The sequence below is a fragment of the Acomys russatus genome, chromosome 17, assembly GCF_903995435.1.
Source record: "Acomys russatus chromosome 17, mAcoRus1.1, whole genome shotgun sequence".
NCBI lineage: Eukaryota > Metazoa > Chordata > Mammalia > Rodentia > Muridae > Acomys > Acomys russatus.
This window is the reverse complement of record NC_067153.1, coordinates 25,331,478-25,356,164: the sequence shown is the minus strand read 5'-3', so window position 1 is coordinate 25,356,164 and position 24,687 is coordinate 25,331,478. Positions and strand designations below refer to the sequence as shown.

Below are 24,687 nucleotides of genomic sequence, written 5' to 3'. Positions count from 1 at the left end.
AGTGGTGCCCATGACACAGAGGCGGCAAGGCTGTGCCGTGGGTGTGTGAGCATACTGTTCTTGCTGATCCCCCGTGTGCAGACTTACTTTGGCCCTGTAACTGTGTCAGTATTTTGTGCTTAATCAACTCAGGATTGTGATCCCTTTGCATGCTGTGGCAGTTTGAGGTCCTGTTGCTTGATCTGGAACTGATCTGGGGTGAGTCAGAAGTTAAGACTTGGACTTAGAAGGGGGGAATAAAAAAAAGACAGACCCTTGAGGTGTAATGCCAACATTAAATCCACCTCTATTCCAGGACGGTGTAATACATAACAATCCAATGGTGGCACACTGGCATCTTTGTGCTGTTGGCCAGTGACTATGCAAAGCTTACAGGGTCTGGTTTCTAACAGCATAGTAATCTCTTAAAGAAAAATAACAGTCAAGATCAACAACAGGGCAGCAAGGCTTTGGGGGCTGACTTAGAGCTACTTTTGTATAAATGATCATGAAATCACATGATTCCCAATGTGCCCATTGTCACTGTTGGTTTACAAAGGGAAACGACTAACAATTGCCAGTATCTGTCGAACAGCTACCCCAGGCCAGGCGTTCAGTGCTTGCTGTTGTTCATTCATTGAATCCTTACTAACCCCACCCAGTAAGGCCTAATTCTGGAGGTATTATCAACTCTGTTTTACAACTGGGGAAACCAAGGCATAGAGCCCCAATACCTGAACAAGGTTAAGCCTAGAGCTCACTTCTCAAACTTTAGCATGCCTCAGATTCAAGACCCAAAGCTGAGGAAGTGTGATTCTGTGGGACCAAAGAAAGGACTGAGAATTTTCATTTTAATGGCTTCTCAAATCACTATGATGTTACCGATTGGAGACAAACTTTATGATAATGGCCTAGATTCTAGTCACTTGTTTTCACTATTTTACCAATGACACTTGTTCATAGTGTGTGTGTGTGTGTGTGTGTGTGTGTGTGTGTGTGTGTGTGTATGTGTGTTTCTATAGTGATCATCAACGTCAGTCATCCTCAGAAACATCATTTGTGGCCCTCATGGCACCAAAAGAGAACCAAGATTACAGATAAGTCCTCTAGCTCAGTGGCCATGGGCTTTGGGCTCAGAGACCGGGGAGCATGGGGCCAGCTGCCTTTGATCATGACACTGGGCACGATTTGAAAGCAGGGGGCCCTTAGGGCTCACATACAGTAAGGCTACAGTTCCAAAGCTTTGTCTTTTCATCTGCTGGCAGCACACATGAGAGGCTATTTTGAGTGAGGAGCAGCCAGCCCCATCTGAGGTAGGAACTCAGCCGGGGGGTCCTGGAGTTCTTGTACACTTCTGCTACCGACTTGCTGTGTGGTCCTGATAAGTTACAGATGGCTCCTTGCTCTGCAGTTGTGGGCCACCATAAAATAGCCGTTTGGCCTGCATGAGAGTTATGATATTGTTGTGAAATTTGAAGTCAAGCACTGGGCATAGAAATGTTTTGAAGAGGTAAAAGCATTCTCAAAAAAACAAAAACAAAAACAAACAAACAAACAAACAAAAAAACCAAATGGAAGACAGAAAGAAATCGGAAACTCCCCATAGGCTCTTTTGCAAATTAAGAATTTTCTCCCAGAAAGGGACTTATCACGAAGTACCTTGAAATAGCCAGCTCTGGTTTTTTTTTTTTTTTGGCTCATGGAGATTGTGAGACTAGAAAGAAGCATAATTTATGCATGTTTTTCTCAGGAGCCTTTCTCTGAGGCATAGCACATCTGTCCCATGAGACAGTAAATCGTAATCATAAAAACAAAAGCTAGTATTTGTATGCTTGCCACATGCCAGATAGGGTTCTGAGCCTGCCCATGCCCTCACACTTAGGATGCCAGATAGGGTTCTGAGCCCGCCCATGCCCTCACACTTAGGATGGCTCTTTGAGGATGATGGAGAAGGAGGTTAGGCATTTGTTATCAGTAGATCCCAGATTTGTGCCTGGACCCTCTGTGTGCCAAGCTCTCCTCCTGAACTTCTCTGCTGTCCTGGCTCTGCTGTGACTTAGAGTATCCCAGCCTCAGTCCCACACTCAAGGCTGGTCAGTTCTGCACAGTCGGGCTGTTCTGTGTGTGTTTGGCAGTATCCCAGCCCTTCCTTCTTCTACCACTGAGAACCACTGATGTAAACAATTCCATCCCCCAAACTCAGTTCCACATGCCAGGTCTTGGCTTCTTTTAGAAATAGCCCAGGATGGTGTCGGAAGGAGCCCTTGAGTGTCAGGGCTTCACTACTTACCATCTGGTAAGCTTGAAAGGTAGCACGCAACTGCTTGTAGCTCCTCTTGGCCAGGACTTCATTGAAGGCAAGCTCATCGGTACCCCAGCGGCCTTCGCCTGCCTTAAAGGGCCAAGTGCAGACAATGTGAAAAGAACTCATATGAAAAAGACTGAACATGCATTGCTGCTGACGCTGGGTAGGCAAGCAGTTAAACACTATGTAATGTAGAAAACTACAACTGTCGTGGTAGCTATGTCTCCTGGCTGTCAGAATGTCACTTTGTGGGTAAATGTCCTTGAGTCTATAGTGAGGTTGCTCCCGATATATCAGAAACCAATGCGGCAGGACACCTTCCTGACTGCTACATGTGCATTCCATCTAAAGGTCCGTGTCCTCAAAAGGCCCCGTGCTGTTATAATATCACTTACATTGTGGTCTTGACTCTCCCTTGTGGGATTTTTAAGAGGTTCATGGAAAGAAATATCTTCAAATGGAGATGTAGTCCATTGTGGTACGAGAGAGAAAAGGTTATCTCCTTACTCCATTTATGCCACCCGTCTCATAAATACTCACAAAACACCTTAAAAGCCCATAGTGCAGACAGACCCCACTTGGAGTATCCCCTTTTCAGGGAGTTCCCTCTGGAATCTCACTCCAATCTCTCTTTGGGGTGTTTGCTTTACTGATAAACTTCTGCTTAAACTATCTATGCCTTTCAGCAGATTTCTTTCCTTTAAGACGCAGGAGCCGAGAGACCCACAAGACCAAGAGAAGGCCTCGCTTACAGTGAAGTACAAAATACGCATACTTAGAAGTCAAGCGAATATACGGAGCATTTAGTCCTTGTAGCCTACAGTATACGTGACATATCAGCCTTTATTTATACCACCTTGGGTTCCAAAATGGATCTGAGGTGGTCAACCCCACAATATAAGAATGGGAATGAGTCTTTATAATATGATCTATGCAGACTGTAGCATTTATGTCTTTATCAAAGGCCGGATTTCATTCCAAAGTAACTCTCATTTGCATGAAACAAAGAAATGCCTGTTAAAGCAATGCCAATACGTCAGAAACAAAAGAATGTATGGAGCCAGGTGCACGCAAACACTTACATCATGCAAATCTTTGGCATCCTGACCAGCCAGGTCTTTGTCCACAGTATCTTCTTCATCACGACTGGCCTACAAAGATTGCCATTAATTCAATAACTGCTTAACCACAGAAAAGCCGAGCGAACCCAGTGATACAGGGGCAACTTGGGGGAAAGTAGCTCCAGCTGAAGCTCAGGTCAGCCTGACAGAGTGGCAAGGCCTGCTCTTTGCTGCCATCTTTTGGGAAAGACCGAAAACAGTTTAATTTATGTGGCTGACTTTGTCTGTCTCTCTGTCTCTCTTTCTCTGTCTCTGTCTCTCTCTTTCTCCCCCCCTCCTCCTCTCTTTCTCCCACCCCAGAAAGGTCTCTCATCAAATCCACCATCCAGTGAAAGCTAGCAGTGACCTGGAATCCAGTAGGGAACAAGTATTCCTACTCCTCATATACCAAATTCAGTGGCAATGCCAAAGAACTTTGAAAGTTGGTCATGGAAGACTATGGCAGTCTAAAGAAATCCCAGGGTGGGTGGCAGAGTGCTGAAATGACCCCAGTGACACGGCCCCTGCTATAACCCCCTTTCCCTAGGTGTGGATGATCTCACAATGACATCATGCCAGATAGCATGGGGGAATTTTGCAGATGTAGCCCAGGTCTCTAATCAGGCAAATGAAATCCGAAGGGAAACTATCCTGGGTGGCCCCTGGCCCAATGGCCTAACCAGATGAGAGTTCCTCAAGATCAGAGGTGGAAGTCCCAGAAGAACTCTTGCTGCTGGCTTTGGAGAAAGCAGGCCGCCTGATTATAAACTGTTCTGGTGGTGGCAAGGGGGGAGGGGCATGCAGTAGGTTTCTCAAGAACGTCCCAGGATCTCACAATGGCCTCTGGGTAACAGATAGCAAGAAGACACTGATGCTGGCAAAGGGCCCATGATGTGACAGATTTCTCCCTGAGCCTTGGGTGGCTGACATGCGGACAAGTTGATTTTACCCCAGTGAGACCCTCCATGAAGGACTTCACGTACAGATATCTGGACCCTTGGCCCATGGACACTGATGGAAAACGGGCCATGATGCATTGAGAGCTGTTATGATTGGGGCAGTTAAACAGAAGATCCTTCCTTCTGTGGGTGAAACCTACACACTCATGTTCTCTGCTGTCACTGTGCCCAAGTGGGAGATGTGAAATAGGGAGGGTGGTGGACGGATGTCTGTCAGTGAGAAATGGGTGCTGTCTGTCTGGAGCCCTAGGGCTATGGATAGAAGGGCCAGATCGTAAAAGAGCCACTCCTCTGTCTGAGATCTTGTTGTGCCTACAGGTCAGGCTGGCATGACCTTGGACTTCTTATCCTCCTGTCTCCAACTCTAAAGTGCGGGGAGCGCCTATGTGAACTCTCACTCCCAGTTTACATGGTGCTGGGGATTGAACCCAGGGCTTCCTTCATGCTAGACAAGCACTCTAGCACCTGAGCTGTCTCCCTGACCCCTTCTCTAAGATTATAAGTAAATACTTCTCTCCTTTGGCATGTTGTTGTTGTTGTTGTTTTGTTTGTAACAATAGCACATTGCTAAGCATTTATTCCTAAGATCATGAAGTAGGCAAAGCCTGTTTGTTCTCACCTGTAGCAGAGACACCAGAATCTTTCTTAGGTTTCCACTTGTATCGTCTTTGACATCAGATTCAAGGCTTCTGCCAAATACTTTTGAGGAAGAGAAAGGAAAAGGAGAAAGTGGATGACTGAGTTCCCAGTGCTATTTCAAAAGAAACTGACTCAACCCAAAGCCAGAACAAAAGCTACTTACGCCTTTGGTAAGCTTCTTTGATGGCGACGATTTCCTAGGAAGATGATGGAAGGGATTAATGTCTAGGCTGTGAGTCAATAGGAAACAGGAAGATGGGGCAGACATCTGCTTTCAGGTGCAGGAGGCCTTTGTGATGTTCCCTTAAGATGACTGTCTCTACAGAGCAGGGCACAGGCTTATGTGAAGTCTGTGAGTATAAAGTGGTTCTCTCTGTGTAAGCATTTCAAACACATAAGTAGTGTGTGCATACAGTGTCCTTAGAAGTGGAGTCAGCTTGGGGGATCTATCACCAGATAAATGGCAACAATATGGCATATTTATACAATGGAATACTATTCACTGATAAAAAGAAAGAAATTCTGTCATCTGTGGCAACATGGTTGGTCCAGGAGGATATTATGTTGAATGAAATAATCTAGACACAGAAAGTTATGAACTCACTCACTTATGGAGTATAAAAAAGTTAACATCATAGGCACAGAAAGTAGAATGGTGGTTACCAAAGGCTGGAGAAAGTAAGGGTGGCAGAGGGGCCAGTGGTACTAAGTTACAGCATGTGGTGCTTCCAGTAAGAAATGTCCCCCCGTAACTTGGGCATTTAAAAACTTGGTCCCCAGAGCCAGGCATGGTAGCACATGCCTTTAATCCCAGCACTCAGGAGGCAGAGGCAGGTGGATCACTGTGAGTTCAAGGCCAGTCTGGTCTACAAAGCGAGTCCAGGACAGCCAAGGCTAACACAGAGAGTCCCTGTCTCAAAAAACCAAAAACAACAACAACAACAAAACTAAAAAAAAAAAAAACCTTGGTCCTCAGTTGTTGGCTCTGTTTGTGGGGGCTGTGGGAAGGTGCAGCCTTATGGGGGGAAGCACTTCACTAGGAGAGGGTTTCGAGGTTTATAGCCTCACTCTATATACTGCTTCCAAGTTTGTAGTTGAAGATGTGACCTCTCAGCTTCCGGCTTGGGCTGCCATGCCTTCCTGCCATCACTGGTTTTTATGCCCCTGGAACCAAGAGTTACAATATCCCCATCCTGCTATGACGTGCTCTTTCTTGGCCATGGTATTTTATCACAGCAATGGAAAGGTAACTGAAACACAGTGAGATAGTAGTGAGGCCTTCTAGTGTGCACAGTAGGACGATTGACGTAAACAAAAATATTTTGTGCATTTCAGTGTGGCTAAAAGAGAGGATCTTGAATGCTCTCACCTGTAGTGGAAGTTTTGGTTTCTTTAAAAACTCAGTTATGTTATGTAAACACGTTTTTGTGTTAATCCCAAGTGTGGAATACTGGGTGCTTCTAGTTTATCCATAGCTGATAATTGCCTTGTGTGGGGCATGTCTTTGCCAGCTGGTAACAGCCTCTTGTGGTTCAGAGAGGGGCATGAAGATAGTTTAATTCAAAGGACTCAGAGAGGGGATAAATATCAAAGGCCAGAGAGAGAGAGAGAGGAGGCTGCTTTGACACACACACACACACACACACACACACACACACACACACACACACACGCTTCAAGGAGATTGTTGGAGGAAGAGAAAAGGCTTCTGGTTCATTTACTGTTTGCTGGACTGCTGGATATTCTGATGACTGAGATTGGTGTTGCCCCAAAGAACCCGACAACCCTAACCAGCCAGAAGTACCTAAAGGGAATCTGCCCCATTCCACCACTAACTTTTCTCCCCTACCTTGTCTTGGGGGTTGGTGGAATGGAGGTAGAGCTATAAGAAACCCCATTGAAATAGGTAATAAAAGAATAGGGCCAACACTGACCATAAAGGCATGATAAATATTTAAGGTGATGTATTCGCCCATTATTCAAACTTGGCCATGACACTGTATATGTATCAAAATACCATACCTTATCCCAGACATAGCTACAAAGATGTCTTGTCAATAAGAAAATAGAAAGGTAGAAGTATCATAGCTAATAGCTAGTATTTTTCCTGTCCCTTAACCCAGTCTTGTTCCCCTTATTCCCAAACAACCAAGGTTAGAGTTCAGTGTGTATCTTGCAGGTGTCTATAACAGTCCTGTATACTTATATATATGCTTACTGTACTATTCCCCAAGCCAAAGACCAACCACCTTTGTAACTTTGCAGCTATGCTCACTTACAAAACAGCATCACAGCTGAGCTTTGTTGACTCTTGACCTTCCCTCATGGGAAGAGGGGTGTGGAGGGTCCTAGGACTTTTGCCTAAATATACAGCCACTTCTCCCAATCAGTTATATGTAATTCTGCCCTGCTTGTAATGGTGACGCCAAGGAGAGGGCTACAGGTATATAGGCTAAGGGGGACTAGGGAAAGGAACTTCATCTATGTAGCCATGGGGGAGTGGGCATCCATGCTCAGTGCAGACCTTCTAGTGTGGCTGCCTTAAGGCCACCCAAACTCCTGCCTGTAAGCCCTCACCAACTGCTCTATGGGTAAGCCTAATAAACTCCTTGATTCCCCAGAGTGAATTTTGTGGAACTGCATTACTTGGTTTGCCACTGGGACCTAAGGGGAAGACGTTGTTTATGTCTCTCCTAGGAAAGGAACCTTAGCAACAGAACTCCCAGAACTGTTTTGTGCACATCATACCTTTAGACTGTGGGAAAGAGTGCTTATTGTTTTGTGGCTGATTTTTAACTCCCTCTTGTCTTGGAGATCCAGCCATTTTCTAACACAGACCATCAGTGTTTTTGTTTTTTTGGAAGGGATAGGAAGTATCCATTTCTAGCATAGGCCACAGTTGATTTGGCTAGCCTCCTATGGTGGCTGCCTAGGTGGTTTCCAGCCTGCCTATGCTTTAAACAACTTGCTGGGTCAGCAGTGCAAGCTGCCCTCTAGAATGTGTCCCGGCAGGAAGCTTTTTTTTTTTTTTTTTTTTACATCCTTTTGTGTCAAGTTGCCGACCTCAGAGCTGTCTCAGCGTACTAGTAAGCCAGCAATGATTAAGAACAGGCATTTCCTGGTACCCCAGCGCATAAGTTGAGTTTAAAGCACAGTCAGAGAAGAGCAGGTGTGCAGAGGGCACCAAGTGGGGAGGGGGTTGTGGCGTGTTAAGTGTGAGGGGGGGAGAGGCAGACCAGGTGGTAGGAGCTGCTCATTACTTTGTTTATGCAGCTCCCTCACCTTGTGTTTTCCAGCTACTCCTGGGATCTGTCTGAACCCAACCCCTCCCTCTCTTGACTTGTGTGTGTGTTTTCTTTTCTTTTTTTTTTTCTTTTTGTTAAATCACTAGGTCTGTTGCTTGAAAGGAAAACTTTTCTGGTTGCTTGGATCTTAAAGGAACCCTGCTAAAATTAAGAAAAGAATAATGAAGGTAACAGGGTTACAAAAGCAGGTACTGCTTGCACTTGACATCACCAGGTGCTTCATTGCAGGGACCTTGGCATCTCTGGGAAGGGTGGGCATGAACGGAGAAAAAGGAGTGACGTCAGATAAGGTCTGGGCTGCTCCTCCCCTGAGGTTCTACCCTGTCTCCTTGAGATGGAGAGGTTACAAGGCTGGGGAACTCAGCTCATTGACCGAGCATTTGCATGGTTGGTGTAGGCTCTGAGCTCAATTCCCATCACTAAAAAAAGGAGAAAGAAATGGAGGGGGTTTATTAACCCAGAGATCCAAAGGACTGGAGATTGTTGTGGTGGTTTGGTTCATGGTGCCTCTGTGGGGACATGACTTGAGCCTCAAGCAGAAGCAGAAGGCCAGCATCAGGGTGTCACGTCATTATATCGACGTATGGTGGCAGGGCAGTGCTTCCGATGTTCTTGCTCTCTTTTCTACCCATTGCCATTGTCCCCCCCCCCCACATCACCCCACCCCACTGGCCCCTGGGAGCCTCAGAATGCTGGGATTTCCTGGTTGTTTTTTTTTTTTTTTTTTTTTTGCCATATCCTCCCTACTGCACTGGGACTGGTGGTTGTGGAGAAACCAGTGGGGAGGGGTGTCTCTAAGGATGATTCGTGAATCTTACTCTCAACCCTCCTGGCTTGGGGAACCAAAGACAAGTTGGCTTGTGCCTGCACATTAACAAATGCGCAGCTTCTAGAGTGTGGTGCATTCGCAAGGGCAAAGTGGGGAGATATGCTGATAGAAGGACACAGGGTCAGGCTTGGGATGTGGCTCCATTGGTAGAGTGCTTTCCTAACATGTATGAAGGCCTCGGTTTGATCTGGGTCTGGTGGTGCATGCCTATAATCCTAACATTCAGAGATAAAGGCAGGAGGATTAGGAGTTCAAGGTCATCCTTAGCTACATAAAGAATTTGAGGCCAGTCTTGGTTACATGGACTTTTGTCTCAAAAAAGAAAGAAAGGAAGGAAGGAAGGAAGGAAGGAAGGAAGGAAGGAAGGAAGAAACCAAGAAAGAAGAAAAGCCAAATAGCAATATCGAAAACTCCCAAGCCCCAAAGAAAATCAACAAAAGACAACTAATACAGAATTGTCCACGGAGATGCTAGTGGCCACAGGGCTTGTTCACTGGAATCCTTGGTACCCCCCACCTTTGCCCATTATTGAAGCTTTCTGTTCTACGGTGACAGCCATGTGTGAGGCAGTGACTCAAACATACTTGCTACTTATTGATATTCACAGCAGAGGGCTTACAAGGTCAGACTGGAAGCTGAGAAAATAGAATTCTGCCCCCTGAATTCAAACCACATCCATTAGAAAGACGAAAACCTAGGTTGACATAGCTCTCCTGTCAATCCAGGGGCAGCAAGGTGAAGATTGACCTCCAGAGGACTGACAGATCTGTTCTTCCCGAGTGAGCTTAGCAGATACATTTCTGCCCAGACTCTTGCCTACTTGTGGATACCATGTAGAGGGTGAGCTTCCTCCAGTGCGGCTCAGCCATCTCTGATGCATGAATGGCCTGTCCTCTGGGCGTTGGGACCAAGGGCTCAAGTGAGACTGACCTTATTGCTTCTTGTACACAGAATCTCTATGAGTACTGTCTCATCGGTGCCCAGGCCCTTCATAGCTTTCTGCAGCTGCCGCGCAGCATACTCATTGGGGCGATCCAGAAGGGCCAAGGCTGTCTTCTCGAAGTTTCCACTCAGTTCACTCTTGAGGACCTCCTCTAAGTCCTGCAGGAAGCACAGAGCAGTTGTCTGAAAGTGTCATGGGAGAGGAAGGTGGTTGTCTGCTTACGTTACTACGTGAGTTTCAGGGCCAGGACACCTGCCCTAGATATGCATAGAAATCATTTGGGCAAGAGCCACTCCATCTTGAGGATAGTAGTCACCACAATTGCCTCTTCATCTCTCCCCTGCCCCGAAATCTGGCTGAGAGGGCATCTCCCTCAGGGCCGGAGCCCTCAAAGATGAGTTAAAACAGTGAGAACATTTACAAAGCATTTTAGATTTCAGAGAGCTTTTATCAGCTGAAGTTCATAACATCCCTGAAAACCCTGGCAGATGAATCACATTATCTCCACCCAGTAAACCTCAGATAATGAAGAATTTGCCCCCAAACATTTAGCTGGAAAAGAGTCAACAATTTCCACTGATGGTGTTTTTATATGGGAGATTGCAAGACTTATGTCATAGGGTTGTTGGGGGAATGAGAACCCACGAAAAACTCAGCACAGTGCCCACATTCAAGGCTCAAAAATTATTCATGCTCAGATATAGTATGCAAGAATATTATTATTCTATCCTGGATTTTTTTTTGAGAAAACACAAGTCCGCTATTTCTCTGATAGATCTCTAAGCTCTCGGTTGGTGGGGAAAAGGCAGAAGATTTTACATAAAGGGATCTGCTGGGCTAAAAGAAGACTGTGACGTCATGTCTCCATGTCTCACAGTTGCTTCACCTAACACCACATCCTGCAGGACCAGGCCGTTCTCAGTACCATCCATTATGGGTCCCTAGAAATGCCTGAAACATTTATTTTTCACGTTGGATTGGCATCGTTTGGGATTGCAGAGAACTCCCAGCTGCTCAGTCTTTTGATCCCCAAGCATGAAAACAAATATGGTATATTTTTATTTAATTAATTTATTCATATTACAACTACATTGTTATTCCATCAAAATATGGTATTTTTATATGCTTCTGAGCCTAAGAAGCAGGTTCAGGAAACCTGATTCTTGTCCTGGCGTCTCTGAAAATCAGCTTTGGTACCTTGGTATGGCTGTTGCCAGAGCTCAGCTCATGTGAGACCTAGAGTTGATTATTTGACTTCCTCTAGGTTTTTGAAGCATCTCATTAAAGACCAGTAGATGCTCAGCACAGGGAAGTGTCCCTAGGCCCACATCTACTTGTGTTTGGGACAAGAGCATAAGGTGTCTTGTTTTGTTGAGCTAGCAATAAATGTAAGTTGGGGGGATACTTTAGAGTTAGGCATGCATGTAGGAATGGATGAAAGTTCTACCTCAACACAATGCAGCAAACTGGAGACTCACTTGCTTTCACAAAAAATAACATTGACAAGCTTGACTATTAAGAGAGACACAAAAGCAAACAACAACAACACCATGGTCATTGACCATTTGGTATATAAGTAAACAGCCTCATTATGACACTGGCCTTCTGGGAATAGATGTTGGCCTTGATTACTGAAGACTTGGGCATGGGTCCTGCTTTTTCCTTTCTTTCCTTTTTAACAAAAATTAAATATGGAGGAGGGAGGCATAAAAGTTAGGTTGGATATACTCAAGATATATGTGTTAAATTGTGAAAGAAAATACACAGTTCTTAAAAAGTCCACTAAGTACGTTACTTTTACATATAAATAGTCTTTCCCAAGGAAGTGCACACCAGTTGGTTATCCAGTACCAAATACTCAGCCCTAAAAATATACACACAAGTAACATGATACAGAATGAATAGTTGCATTATGTATTTAAGAATATATATCCATCCATATGTGTGTGTTTGTGTGTGTGTGTTTGTATGTATGTGTGTGTATACATATGATCTATGAGCATGTATATATGTGTATATATATATGAGCGTGTATGTATGTATGTATGTATGTATGTATGTATGTATGTATTTAACAACAATGAAAAGAGGCCATGAATTTGAAAGAGAGCAATTATAGTTATAGGGGAGAGTTTGGAGGGGAGAAAGGGAAGGGTAAAATGATGTAATTACATTATTATCTCAAAAAATAAAAGAAATAATTTTAAAGCATTTTTGTACCAGTGATTTATGAAAAAATATGGGTCTCAAAGACAGCTGAACACACAAAAATTTCTATACAAAACCCCACTTGTGGGAATTGATTTTCAAATTACTGTCTCGTCTCTAAGTTATTATATGGAATTAGTCCAAATTGAATGAAAAATGAGCAAATGCAATAGATAAAAAGATCAATTTAAAAATGAGTTAAAGAGCATTGACTTATAGGTGTTAAGTTGACATAGGAATGTTAGTATTTTGTGTAGTCAATTAAAAGTTCCAAATGCCAAGGTTGGAGAGATGCCTCAGAAGTTAAGAGCACCGGCTGTTTTCTCAAAGGTCCTGAGTTCAAGTCTCAGCAACCACATGGTGGCTCACAACCAGTGAGATCTGGTGCCTTCTTCTGGCACACAAGCATACTTGCAGGCAAAACACTGTATACATAATAAATAAAGAAAAATTCTTTAAAAACAAGTTCCAGATGCCCCTTTGTCAGACCATATTCAGCCTTCAGTTGTGTCCTCTCTCCTGGGGTGTGTGCGGAGGCTAAGGCCAAGGTTGGCACAGCCCTGCATACCTTGCCATACTTTGCCTTGTATTTCTGCTTTATCTGTTGCCTCTCCTCCGATGTCCTGCTGGATAAGACTTCAATAATGGCTGCTTCATCCGTTCCTGAAGTGCAAGAGATAGAAACAAAGCCACAGGAATGAAGAAACATGATGGAGAGTGTTTTTATCCAGACCAGAAGAAACTACATGTCTGGTTTAGAAGGGGTCAGAGGTTAGAATGGGACTAGATGGATCTGGTGGCTTTAACTGTCTTGTGCTGAAAACCGTATTCTTGCCACTCAGACAAATATCCATGAAGACCTCCCCTTGTGTGCGGGGCAGTGAGAGGCACTCATGGAAAGAGAAATGCCTTTGGCGTGTTTCCTAACTTAAAGGCAGCCAATGGAAGAAACATCCCAAAGTCCACCAGAAGACAAATGGCTAAACACAACATGGGCCATCCATACAATAGAGTACTGATGAGTCACAAGAAGGACTAGAGTACAGAAGAATATGAAGGAGCCTTGGAACTGTTATGCTAGGTAAAAGGAGCCAGTCACAAAAGACCACATACTATATGATTTTATTTATATGAAAATCTAGAATAGGGGATTCTACAGAGGGCAGAAAGTGGGTTAGGGGTTGGGGGTGGATAGACTAGACAGGAGTAGGAGGAGATGAAAATGTTTGAAAAACAGTCAACTGTCTATGGCCACGCCACCCTGAATGTATTCAGTCTCATCATCTAAAATCAATTAACAATGGTGGGGTTGCATATATCTATGAAAGTAGTAAGCATTGACCTGTTTATATGGTATGTGAATTATATCTCAATAAAGTTATTTTTAAAAACCTAATAAGGAAGTGGCTTGTTCCTTTTCTTCTGGGTACTGAACAGATAAGATTGAAGCCCAAATGTACAGAATATTGATCTTATCCATAGACTTCATTTGTGTGTGTGCATGCACTTGCATGTGCGTGTGTGTGTGCGTGTGTGTGTATGTGTGTATAAATACTTTGATGCTCTAATTCCTCACCCACGAGTTGGGGTCATGTAGTTCAAGGGTATGTGAGATTGAAAAGAGAGAGTCAAGAGAGGGGACCATGGTGCACACAGCAACAAACTGTATGTCACAGACATCATGCACCACATATGCCCAAGGACCTGGCCCTGCCTCGCATCCATGGAGGTGCTTGTGTTCAGGCCATCCTACAGGGGATGCTCACCAATGACAGAGCCTGTCCCACAACATCACTCAGCAACTGTGATCTATACAAGGAACTTGTGAGCTCATCTAGTTCACATTTTAATGATAGATGATGAAATGGAGGAAAGAACATCTTATTGGTTCCTGCATATACCTCTCAATGCTTCAAGCATTGTGATTAGCTTACCCCCAGCCTCCCACTAGTCTCTCCCCACCCCCATCTTCTTCTCAGCATCATGCACTGGCTGGCCCTTCTTTTCCCTGCCCTTTTTGCTCAGCTTCCCATTGGCCTTCCTGTTCAGATGGCTGAAAAAGAGATAAACCTGTTTTTTAGGATCCCAAGTGTGGGATCGGACCCGTCTTGTGAGAGAGCAGGTGATGTTAATCCATTCGAAAACCAACCATCTCATGCAGGAGCTTGATTGTTGCCAGCTGAAAAGATCCTGTGAACAGACTCTGGGAGGAGATATATAAATGATCCCAGAACTGGAGGCAGGGCTTTTGGAGACTTCGGATAGTTTTGGCTGTTCATTGCCACTTTGAGACGCTCCTAGAGAGAACTGCTCGAGGGAAGGCTTCGGGGCTCCGGCTCCTGCTGAGGTTCCGGGTTCTGGTTACTCCAGGTTCCAGCAGAAGAAATCCTGCTGATTACGCCAGGAAAATCATTCCTCAGAACTGATATCCTTATGGTTTTGTTTTTGTGTTCCTTAATCCTCTTTTCCTAGTGTTTTGGTTAGTTGGGTTATAAGTGACGTGCCCTCGGTTACTAAGTTGTTAATAAAATATATTGGTTAAGAAATCTGAGCCTACAGATGGCCACTGCCCTTCCTTATGTTCAGGTGAGCTCCAGATCAGCCCCTTTAGCCTAGCTCTTTTCTTCTGACTTCCCATCTTATTTCCAGCTTCCTGTGGCCACATTCTCATGGCTCTCCAAGGCATTTCAACTTGCAGTGTAGCTTAGCTAGACTTATTTGGTAAATTCTTATGTCTATTATCTGCACTATTAATTCATTTCCATAATTAATTCATTGACATCACCTTAGTCAGAAAATCCAAAGTTACCTAAGGGGTCTACCTCTGTTGCCTTTGCTTCTGGGCCACTTAACCCTTTCTAGTTCTTTCATCTGGGCCTTTCCTTTGCTTCTGATGCCACTGCCAGGACCTGACACTTGGTCTCCCTGATTCAAGGCACTGATCTCTGCAGCCTCCAGCTCCTTTCACCCCATAATCTAAATGCCACTAATGAGTCTTTCTGACTCCTAGGTTTGGATCAGAATCCCAAAGTAGAATAAGACTTCCTGCAATTTGGTCTTAAGCTGTTCTTCTAGATCCATCTCTGGCATGACTAACCCAGGGCTCCCTTAGTTTCTCCTAATGACATTTGTCTGTAGGTCAATGCTAGGCCCTGGGAAGTGTCACTCAATGACAGTGGACACTGTTATATTGTCAGTCACATGCATCTTGCTTGGGCCATAACTGGGAGCGTGGGAGGGTTGAAGGTTCTGCCAGGTCCACCACATTTACACATACTAATTACGATTTTATGTGAACTTGTATTTTGTGAAAGAACAAGGGTTACAAATAAACTGAACAAGAAGAAAATACTAAGCCAATCATATTTGTATTGGCAAAACCTTTGGGAAAGTCAAATGTTGGGGGTCCAGATACCTTGCTATAGATTATTGACTCCTCAGGGAAGTGGGATGCGTCTGACATAGAGTTGAGTCTCTTTTACACAGTGGCTTATGGTGTTCTAGCATATTCTGTGTAAAGTATGGGCTACACTGTCCTGTGGTGATTTATTCAATTATGATGTGACACAATGCTGAGCTCCTGTGACTTTGGGCTAATACTTCTTCCACTCAGTCCATTGCCTCTTCAGGAGTGGCCACCGCCACTGTCTGTAGAAATAGAATGTGTATCACAAACTGTTTGATGGTGAGCTTCTGACTTCCAGAACTGTGGGATCGGCACCTTTCCATTGTCTTAAGCCACTTAATTTTTGGCACGTCAGTATGAGAGCCTAAGGCATGAATACAGTTGCCTTGCTCAGTAATGTGTGAGACCTCCCTCCACGACCCCAAACCTGCAGAGTCCTGACATTGCTGGTAACGACCTTCAGTTGCAGGGGTCAGACACTGGCAAGGTGCCTGCTCACCAGAGCTGAGTGAATGAACTCGCTGGCTAAGGACTACCCTGCTGAGAGACTGGGATCCTGGGGGACCAGTAAATGGAGCTGACTGATTTGATGGAGGAGTCGGGAGCAAGAAAAAAAAATCAGATCACGGTCGTGAACGGGAAATGGACAGGAACTGGTTGGAAAGGAGGAAGGGAAGAAAATGGAGCCCGGAAAACACTTGGGATGCTTTCTCTTCAGTTTGGCTTTGCATCAACTCTGAGAACTGTCTTTGGAAGGACCTAGCCAGAACCTAGATGAAGAAGCCCAGCCCATAGGAGAGAGAGCCCCGGCATAGCCACTAGCTTTGAGTTCTTGGTCTATTCACTCCATCTCAAGCACCGTTTCCACCTCTGTAATTCCAGTTCCAAGATTTTAGCTATTTGAGTCCAACTAGAGGAAGAGAAAAAGCCTAGGATGAGCTCACTTGCCAAAATAGCAGGAGTGAATTGTCTGCCTCTTCCTAGTTTGGCTCCAGCCCTGTTACTCATCGCCCCTCCTCATTTCCTCTGGGGCTTTCACCTGGGTAGCGTTTACATGTCTGAGTGCCAGAAGGCTCACCTCAGATAAGGTTTCTTTTTCCTTTAACTATCCTTCAAATGTCAGTTTGGTGGACCCTCTTTCCATGGGCGCTGCTCCTGCCCCTGTCAAGGGCCTTGGTCTTTCAGACTCAGAGCCTAGATCCTCCCGTGCCTTCCTGCCTCTATTGGGTACACTCACTGTTTGGGGCCAGTGAAAACCTGGGCTTCATCCATGGATCCCTCTTTCCTTTCACTATGTAGCCAATTAGTTCTCTGCTCCAACTTTTCAACACAGGTCCCTTTGTGTAGGCAAAGGTCTTAGAGGAGTCCGCAGGACCCACTAGCGTCCATCCTATGACTCACCCCCTTCCAAGTCCTTGCCATCTGCTGTGAGGGAGTTTGTAGTTTGCAGCTACTAGAACAAGCGTCGCTTTTTTTCCTCAGTCCTGGGTCTTTGGATCGTTCCCTCTACGTGGCAACACCTTTATCTCTGAGCCTCACTGTCACTGCCACTTACTTGTCTAGGTTCAGAACTCACCTCACCAGGCTTTTCTTCATCTGCGTCCTTCCCGTGCTCCAGCCTCACTGGCTCTGGGGCTCACGTAGCGTGGGGAGCAGGGTGTTCATGTGCTGCTGTATCTACACAGAAGGCTTTTGGTGTTTGTCTGTGTTCATGTCTTGCTGAATGAGTGAGTGCGTATCTATATGTATGAATGGGAGGGGGGAATCTGAGCACCATTGTGATAGAACTCTGTCTCTGCATTGGTGTGTGAGTTGTGTGCCATATTCGAGTGGACCGTACATAACAAGGGCTAATAGAAAATGTTCTATACTGCGATGCCACATGCAACCTGCATCTGGATAATCAGAGAAACTGAGAATATTAGGAAAAAAAATCTAGTTCTTTAGATTTTCCTTGCTAGAAGGTTTTTAATTAAGAGAGCTCTCAAGATGGACATATAAGCATACCCGTGTAGTACCAGTACTAGCGAGGCTAAGGTAAGTGGAGGGATTACAAGTTAGACATCAACCTGCACTGAGTTCAAGGCCATCCTGGTTTATGCAATAAGACCCCACTTAAAAATAAAAGAAAGAAAAATCAAAGCAAAACGAAAGGCAAAAAATACAAACACAGGAAAGCACAGTCATTGTAGATGGTTCAACACCAGCCTGCAGGTGGAGGAAAGGCAGGATAGTGACACACAGATGTCCCTCAAGCCATTCGAGACAAGCCTCAGGTTGATCCTGGGAGTTGTTTTTACAACCCAATGAAGAAGCAATTTGCGGAAGGTGACCTCATTCCACATTTCATGGTCCATGGGTCTTATAAGCAGTCTGTGCTGCTGAGACTTTTCCTGTAAACATTTACAATGGTTTGAGGTACTCGGGCCAGTCCCTAGTGGTTCTGGGAAAGACTTAAAAAAATAAAAACCCTCCTGCTATATGGTGCTGGCTGTATACCAGACCCCGGAGGGGAGTAATTACATAGCATTGTCAGAGCCAGAGTGGTCGCCAGCCTGGAAGTAGCCGTGGCCATCATCTGTGGTACACTTTTGCAGCAATTTTCTGGAAAGCAACTGGGTGGGGTTGGAGTTTTGGCAGAAGGGAGCCTCAGCATTTGAAGGCCACAAGGTCCCAGGTGTCAGATAAACAAGGCTTCTGGTAGCAGAAACGCCGGTCCACACTGACCTGGCTGACCCCAGAAATCTATGTTCCTGGGTCTTGCCCCACATCCTCACACTGGGATGCCCTGCCTCTAAATTCTTCTGGAAGAAGGGCACAAGGAAGGCAAATGAAACAATGCCTGGGGCTGATTACTCTCTGCCTGAGGGGACCACCTGCTTTCGATTGTTCAATGCATTCATTTCCAGAGGTTATTGTGTCAATTGCCACTAAGTCAATAGCTTCAAACAACACAACTTGTGCCACCACCGTTCTGATGCTGGAAGTCTGAAGTCACTGAGCCAACAGGGTTCTCCCAGCTGCTTGGTGTTCTCTGACCTGTGACTACATGAGAGAACTCTCCACCTGTCTTCATGTGTCCCCAGACTGGCCACCATCTTTCTCTTCTGTCTTTCTTAAAGACACTTGTCATTGGATTTTAAATCTACTCAGGTATCCCAGAGGGCTGTTTTCCTTAACTCAACTACATCTGCAAAGACTCCTTTTCCAAATAAGGATAAGGCTACTCTCCTGGGTTCTGGGGGGCTGCACCCTTCTAGAGGCCTCCATTCAACTTTTCCTGATGGAGAACAGGTTGGGCTTGCTCAGTGTGCAGGCTGATTTGATTGGATCCAAGCTCACTGTTCAGAAGTGGCTTAACCCATTCTTCTGTTGAGGGACATCACTTCCCCCAGGCAGGACAGTCTTGCCAGGCCACAGAAGAAGAGGATGCAGGCAGTCCTGAAGAGACTTGATAGTCTGGGGTCAGTTGGTAAGAAGGAGAGCTCCCCTTTGCTGAAGACTAGGGGATGGCAGTGAGGAGAAGAGGAGGGAGAGTAGGACTGGGAAGAGACAAGGGAGTGGGCTACAATCGGGATGTAAAGTGAATAAATTAATTTTTTTTTAAAAAAGTGGCTTAAGGGTTACCAATGGTGCTGTACATGGCACGCAGATAGTGTGGGGGAAAGAGTGCTGGGATAAAAGCTAGGATCTGAAATCTAGCCAAGAAGCATGCTCTGAGTAGTTTAACCTCTATGTACCTTGGTGGGCCTAAGCTTGATCCTAAGGTGTGGTCCCAGGCTCTGCAGTGTTCTTACTAACTGAGACCTATTGGAAATGCAAAATGGACAGTTGCCTTCTTCCCTGTGTTCCTTCAAGACCCCTTGATGACTATTGCACCTTTGAACACTTGAGAAGCCATGTATTAGCTGACCTCCAGTGGCTTTGAGGTCTAAGAGGCTGCTGGTCCATGTACTCTTTATTAAGGCATTCTCTTTGATGGGGTCAGTTGATGGCGATAACTCCACAAAGGGTAAGCCTAGGCAGAAGCTGGTGGAGGGTTCAGTGCCTAGGAGCTGGGGACTGTTTTGGAGTTGCCCATGACCCAGATTATCTATCTGCATACTTAGAGCATCATAAGTCACCAGGGATGTACAAATGCCCCAAGCTAAACTCTTTGGAGAAATAAACTTATCATTTTTATTATGGAGCATTATAATTTTGACTTGCATTGGTGGATGAGGGGTAGGAGTGCATGCTAGCTTTACTATGTGTGGGGTTTCCAGCCCTCCTCCATTCATCCCATTCAGCCACTGACCCTTCATGGCTATTTAGTACTTGGAGGGTGACTGATGCAAATACAAATATTCTGTGGGTACAGAGTGCACACCAGATTTCAGAAACTTTGTACAAAACAAACAAACAAACAAACAAAACAAAACCCAACCCAGAATATAAAATACTTCACTCGTAATTTTATGCCAATATTGGGATAAAATGATATTTTTATATAAATTGGGGTAAGAAAAACTGTATCATTAAAATAATACAACTTACATAATTTTTTTCTTTTACTATTTGGCTTATTTTACTATTTGGGCATGGTGGTACCTGCCTGTAGTCCCAGCACTTGGAGGCACAAGCAGTAAGGTCAGTTCAGGCCAGCCTCAGTTAAATAATGAGTTCAAGACCAGCCTAGACTACATGAGCCCCTATCTTAAAAAAATAGATCTGGGAAAATTGCTCAGTGGGTAAATGACTTGTTGTGGAAACACGAGGACTTGAATCCAGATGCCCAGCACCCATGTAAGAGTGCTGCACTCTTGGACTATCGATGCTGAGAAACAGGAGGGTCCCTGGGCTTGCTGGCAGTCAGTGTAGCCAATCAGTGAGCTCCAGACTCAGTGGAGGGACCCTGTCTCAAAAAACAAGGTAAGGAGTGATGGAAGAAGACACCTGACACCAGTTTTCGGCTTGCACATCATTCTTGACCACACAAAGCTGCAGAATAAGCTTGCAAAGCTGCCTGTGGTATCACATGCCTATAAGCCCAGCACTGAGGAAGGAGGATTGCCATCATTTGGGGCTAGCCTCGGCTATATAGCAAGCCCTTATCCCAAAGTAAGTTTTAAAGTAGAAAGTGATCATGTAGCCTACTGTTGTGACTATTGGAGAGCTTCACTTTAGACATTTAAATTCTGCCCTGGCAGGACTGTCACACAAAGTCTTGAAGGCAAATTATGTCAGTGACATGTTTTTGCTTCAGTGTGTACTTGTCATTGGAAGCAAGATTCTACACTTCCAGGCAAATCAGAGATCTCTCAGATGGCCAAGTGTCTAACAGCTCCACTCTTGTTTTGTAATTTTATGATTTGGGGGCAAATATTTAATATCAAGCCTTTCTTTGTCATCTGTCAGTCCTTATAATAGCATATACTTTACAGGCTTGCTGAGAAGACTGAACAGGATGATGATGGATAAGTGACACTGAGCTGGGCAATGGTCACACAGTAACATGCATGCTGGCTCCGTTCTGTGGTCCCATGCAAAACGGGCCTGAGAACTATGCTTTGGCATTCAGTAGGTGCTCACCCGGGTGTTTTTAAATGAACTCTAGGTGATCTAGTTTCCATGCCATGGCCAGGCATTTGGAGCTCACCACTGAGCACCAGGAAAGTCTCAGCTGCCTGGAAAGTCCCCTGGAGTTCCCTTCCACTCAGCAACACCCAGGCGTAAACATCCTGAGGCATCACGCAAGGCTTTTCCTTGACAGCTGTCTGCCAGAGATGACAGCAGAAACAAGCCAGAGCAGGGGATGAGCTGGAAGCTGCGACCTTTGGGCTTCCCTCTGATTCCCCCTGGCTGTCACTGCCAAGCGGGGATTAGCTCTTCCAATACCCTCAAAAGTAACGAGCCCTTATGAAACTATGAGACCTCAAATAAAGAGATCATGAGAAGAGATCAACTCGAATTAGCTTAGAAAACATATGGCAGGTAGGTCACCTTCCTGTCACTATGGGAAAGTTGGTCATGACGTCAAGCTTAATCAATTTCAAAGACAAATAAGTGAACAAAATGATTCTCCTACCCATTCCTTTGCAGGCTTTGTACAGCTTTTTGGCATCTCGATCTGCATCAAAACCATGATGGCTTCTCTCTTTGGCCTGGAAAGGAAATAATTCAAAGGGTGAGGTGAATAATGCAGATATTCTTAAATTAGTGTTGCTGGGCCAAACCATCATCCAAACAAAGGGCAGATGCCACTCTACAAGTGGGTGTTTGTGGAAATCACCTGGGGAAGCTTTGGTCTCAGAGAGATGGCTGGTACTCCTTGGGACCAGCTGGCCTTGGGTAGTCATGGGAGAAAGAAGTCCTCTGCTCTCAAGTACAATTAATTGCACTGGCCAACTCTATGGTAAATGATTTTCATAGCTACCCATCTTTGCGTGTCGTCTCCTCTCAAACAAAGCACGATACAGTGGGCCAGTGTCCCTGGACTATCTGGCCTCCACGATGGATATGCCAAGTATATCCAGGGAACAGATTTGCTGGCCGAAGCTGAGGGAATCTTATTACAGATTCTCTTGCTGGCCTGGATCAGTGCCGTCCACACAGGAGGGACATCATTTAGTTTGTTGGTGACTCTTTGTGAACTGACAAGAGAGTAGGTTTTAGCTTTTAGTTCTCTTGGGGGAGCACAGTCCTGGGCTAGAGCATACACTGCTGTGTTCTTTTACTTAGCCAACCTCATTATTTGCCTAATAATAATAAGGCTGTGCTTTGTTTTTACTTAATTATTTTAAAAAGACACTTCCATTAGTACTAAACTGGAAAACCAATATAGTTTGCATAATAACAGATAGCCATAAGAGCAGACAGATGGAGATTAAAGATGTTAAGGTAGGAGGTTAAGTTGCCATTCTGAAGCTAGTGGTCTTGAGTACACCTGAGTTCTCTCAACTTTTTGCCTTTCCTCAGATGTCCATGAGGCATCTGTGTATTTCCTTCAGTGAAGCTGGCTTAGGACCTAGGGTCCACATCCCCTTCACTCTTCTTCTTCTCCTTGCACAGAGGAAGTGAAAAGCAAACCACACATGGGACAGTGGCTATGTAGCACTTATCTGCTTAGCATCACTATTTCTTTGGTAGATTGCCCCTCCCGCATTCTTGGTGTCCCAAATGGGGCTGTCAGTCATCAATGTGGACACCAGCCCTGTCACTCTGGCTGCCATGATCCATGCAGAGTTGAGGATATAGTCCAAACAGAATCATTCAGTCTTTTCCTTGGTTAATATACTGAGAGAGGCACAAGAGTTCCTCTGAGGACACTGAGGGGCTGAGTGGCTCATAGGTTAAAGCTGCTGGTGACCTTTTTGCCCACTACATGCCACAGAGAGAAAGTATGAGAGACAGAGAACAAGAGTCAGTGAGGAGAGAGAATGGACAAGGAAGGAGGAGGGCGGGGAGCAGGGAGAAACACGCCTTTTCACCGCAGTGCCTGGATCCTTAGCTTTCTGTTTCACTAATGACAACCACTAAGGGGGAAACCCTGCTAAAGTCGCAGTCTGTCATTACCTAAAAGCCCTGAGCTTGGTCAGCAAGGTTTCCTATTCTCTGCCTTGAGGAGGCCCGGATCCCCACACTCTCTACCTGAAGAATGTCACATAGTCAGTCCTTAGGCTAATTACAGGTCCACCTCCCTTTCCCCCAATAGAACCTGTTCAGCAAGTACCTGGGATCCCTGGAGTGCCTCTCCATGTTAATGAGGCATCTCAGTAACTGAGCCCTTCAGCCATTTGCTCACCCTGGAAACCCCTACTCCCTCCTCAAAATTCTATATAAGTCTAGTTCACCCCAAATAAAATTGATCTGCCTCCCTGCAGCTGGTTCCGAAGGGTGTTTCTGTTCATGCTCACTGGCCACTGAATCCCCAATTCATCACTTCTCCTTCCTTTGTTCCTGAGGACCAGTGGCCAGTGACCCCTGGATTGAGGGGAGCCACAAACCACAAACCTCCCCTTCAGCTAAGAGAAAATGAGTTTTGTTTCTGCCCTCAAGCCCTGAGTGTCCTGACCAAGTCTGTGGTCTGAAGAAAGTTTCCCTTAATGGAGAACCATAGGTTCTGAGGGGTCAGAGGGATCCTGGGGCCACCCATCAATCACCCATTTTAGACTATGAAGACATGGATCATCAGTTAACAATTTTTATAGTTATTTACGTATTGATTGATTGGTTTTGTTTATATATGTTTATGGGTGTGTGCATGCAACAGTGTCTGTGTAGAGGTCAGAGGATAATTTGCAGTGCTCTCTCCTTCCTGAGGAGTGAACTTGCTGGCAGGTGTTTTTATCCACTGAACCATCATCTTACAGTTTGATGTGGCCTATACTGAAATATTTGAAACATGCCAGGAGATGGGCTGGCACTTTTAGAACACCTGCTACATACCAGCCTATGTATAAGACCTTCCTTTGTTATCCACAGAGAAGAGTGAACGCTTGTAGTCAGTCAGCCTTATAGGCAAGGACACCTGGCTTCAGGTCCGGCACCACCCCATCCCTCACCCCACTTATGCCTCAGGCCTTCTGCTCAGGCCTGACACTCCCGTTCTCCTTACCAAGATCTCATGTGGATTTGAGAGAACCTATCTGCTGCTTTTGGAGGCTTGTTGGCAAAATCTGCTGCATTGTTTTCAGGCTTCATTACTAAGCGATGCTCAAACGTAATGAAGCATTGCGCCATGGAATGCCAGAGTACTCAGGCGAACTCGGGGCTCTGTGAGCATGGGACCCTGGAGGCCGCACAGACTCATCCTGCTCTTCTTTAAAGAAAAACATGTGTATTGGTGCATACAATGTGTGTACATGCATGCCTGCTTGTGTGCGCGAATAGGCATGGATTTGTCATGTTGCAAGCATGGGGGATAGAAGACAGCCTTGGGGGTCAGTTCTCACATTTCATCTTGTTTGAGACCAAGACCTCTTGTTGTTTGCCATTATGCATACCTGGTTAGCTGGCCTGGGGGCTCCCCTGGC

At 45.2% G+C, this 24,687-nt stretch overlaps 1 protein-coding gene across 1 annotated transcript in view; it reads right to left on the bottom strand.

Annotated features, from left to right (window-relative positions):
- The window catches only part of Anxa13 (annexin A13), a 75,454-nt gene that overhangs the window by 9,163 nt on the left and 41,604 nt on the right, over nucleotides 1-24,687 (bottom strand). Inside the window, exons 3-9 of the mRNA XM_051160519.1 lie at nucleotides 21,741-21,816; nucleotides 12,836-12,930; nucleotides 10,047-10,217; nucleotides 5,146-5,179; nucleotides 4,963-5,042; nucleotides 3,367-3,435; nucleotides 2,270-2,371 (exon numbers count right to left, since the gene is read on the bottom strand). Of these exons, the coding sequence (XP_051016476.1) occupies nucleotides 2,270-2,371; nucleotides 3,367-3,435; nucleotides 4,963-5,042; nucleotides 5,146-5,179; nucleotides 10,047-10,217; nucleotides 12,836-12,930; nucleotides 21,741-21,816 (627 nt within the window). The remainder of the gene's footprint in view (nucleotides 1-2,269; nucleotides 2,372-3,366; nucleotides 3,436-4,962; nucleotides 5,043-5,145; nucleotides 5,180-10,046; nucleotides 10,218-12,835; nucleotides 12,931-21,740; nucleotides 21,817-24,687) is intronic.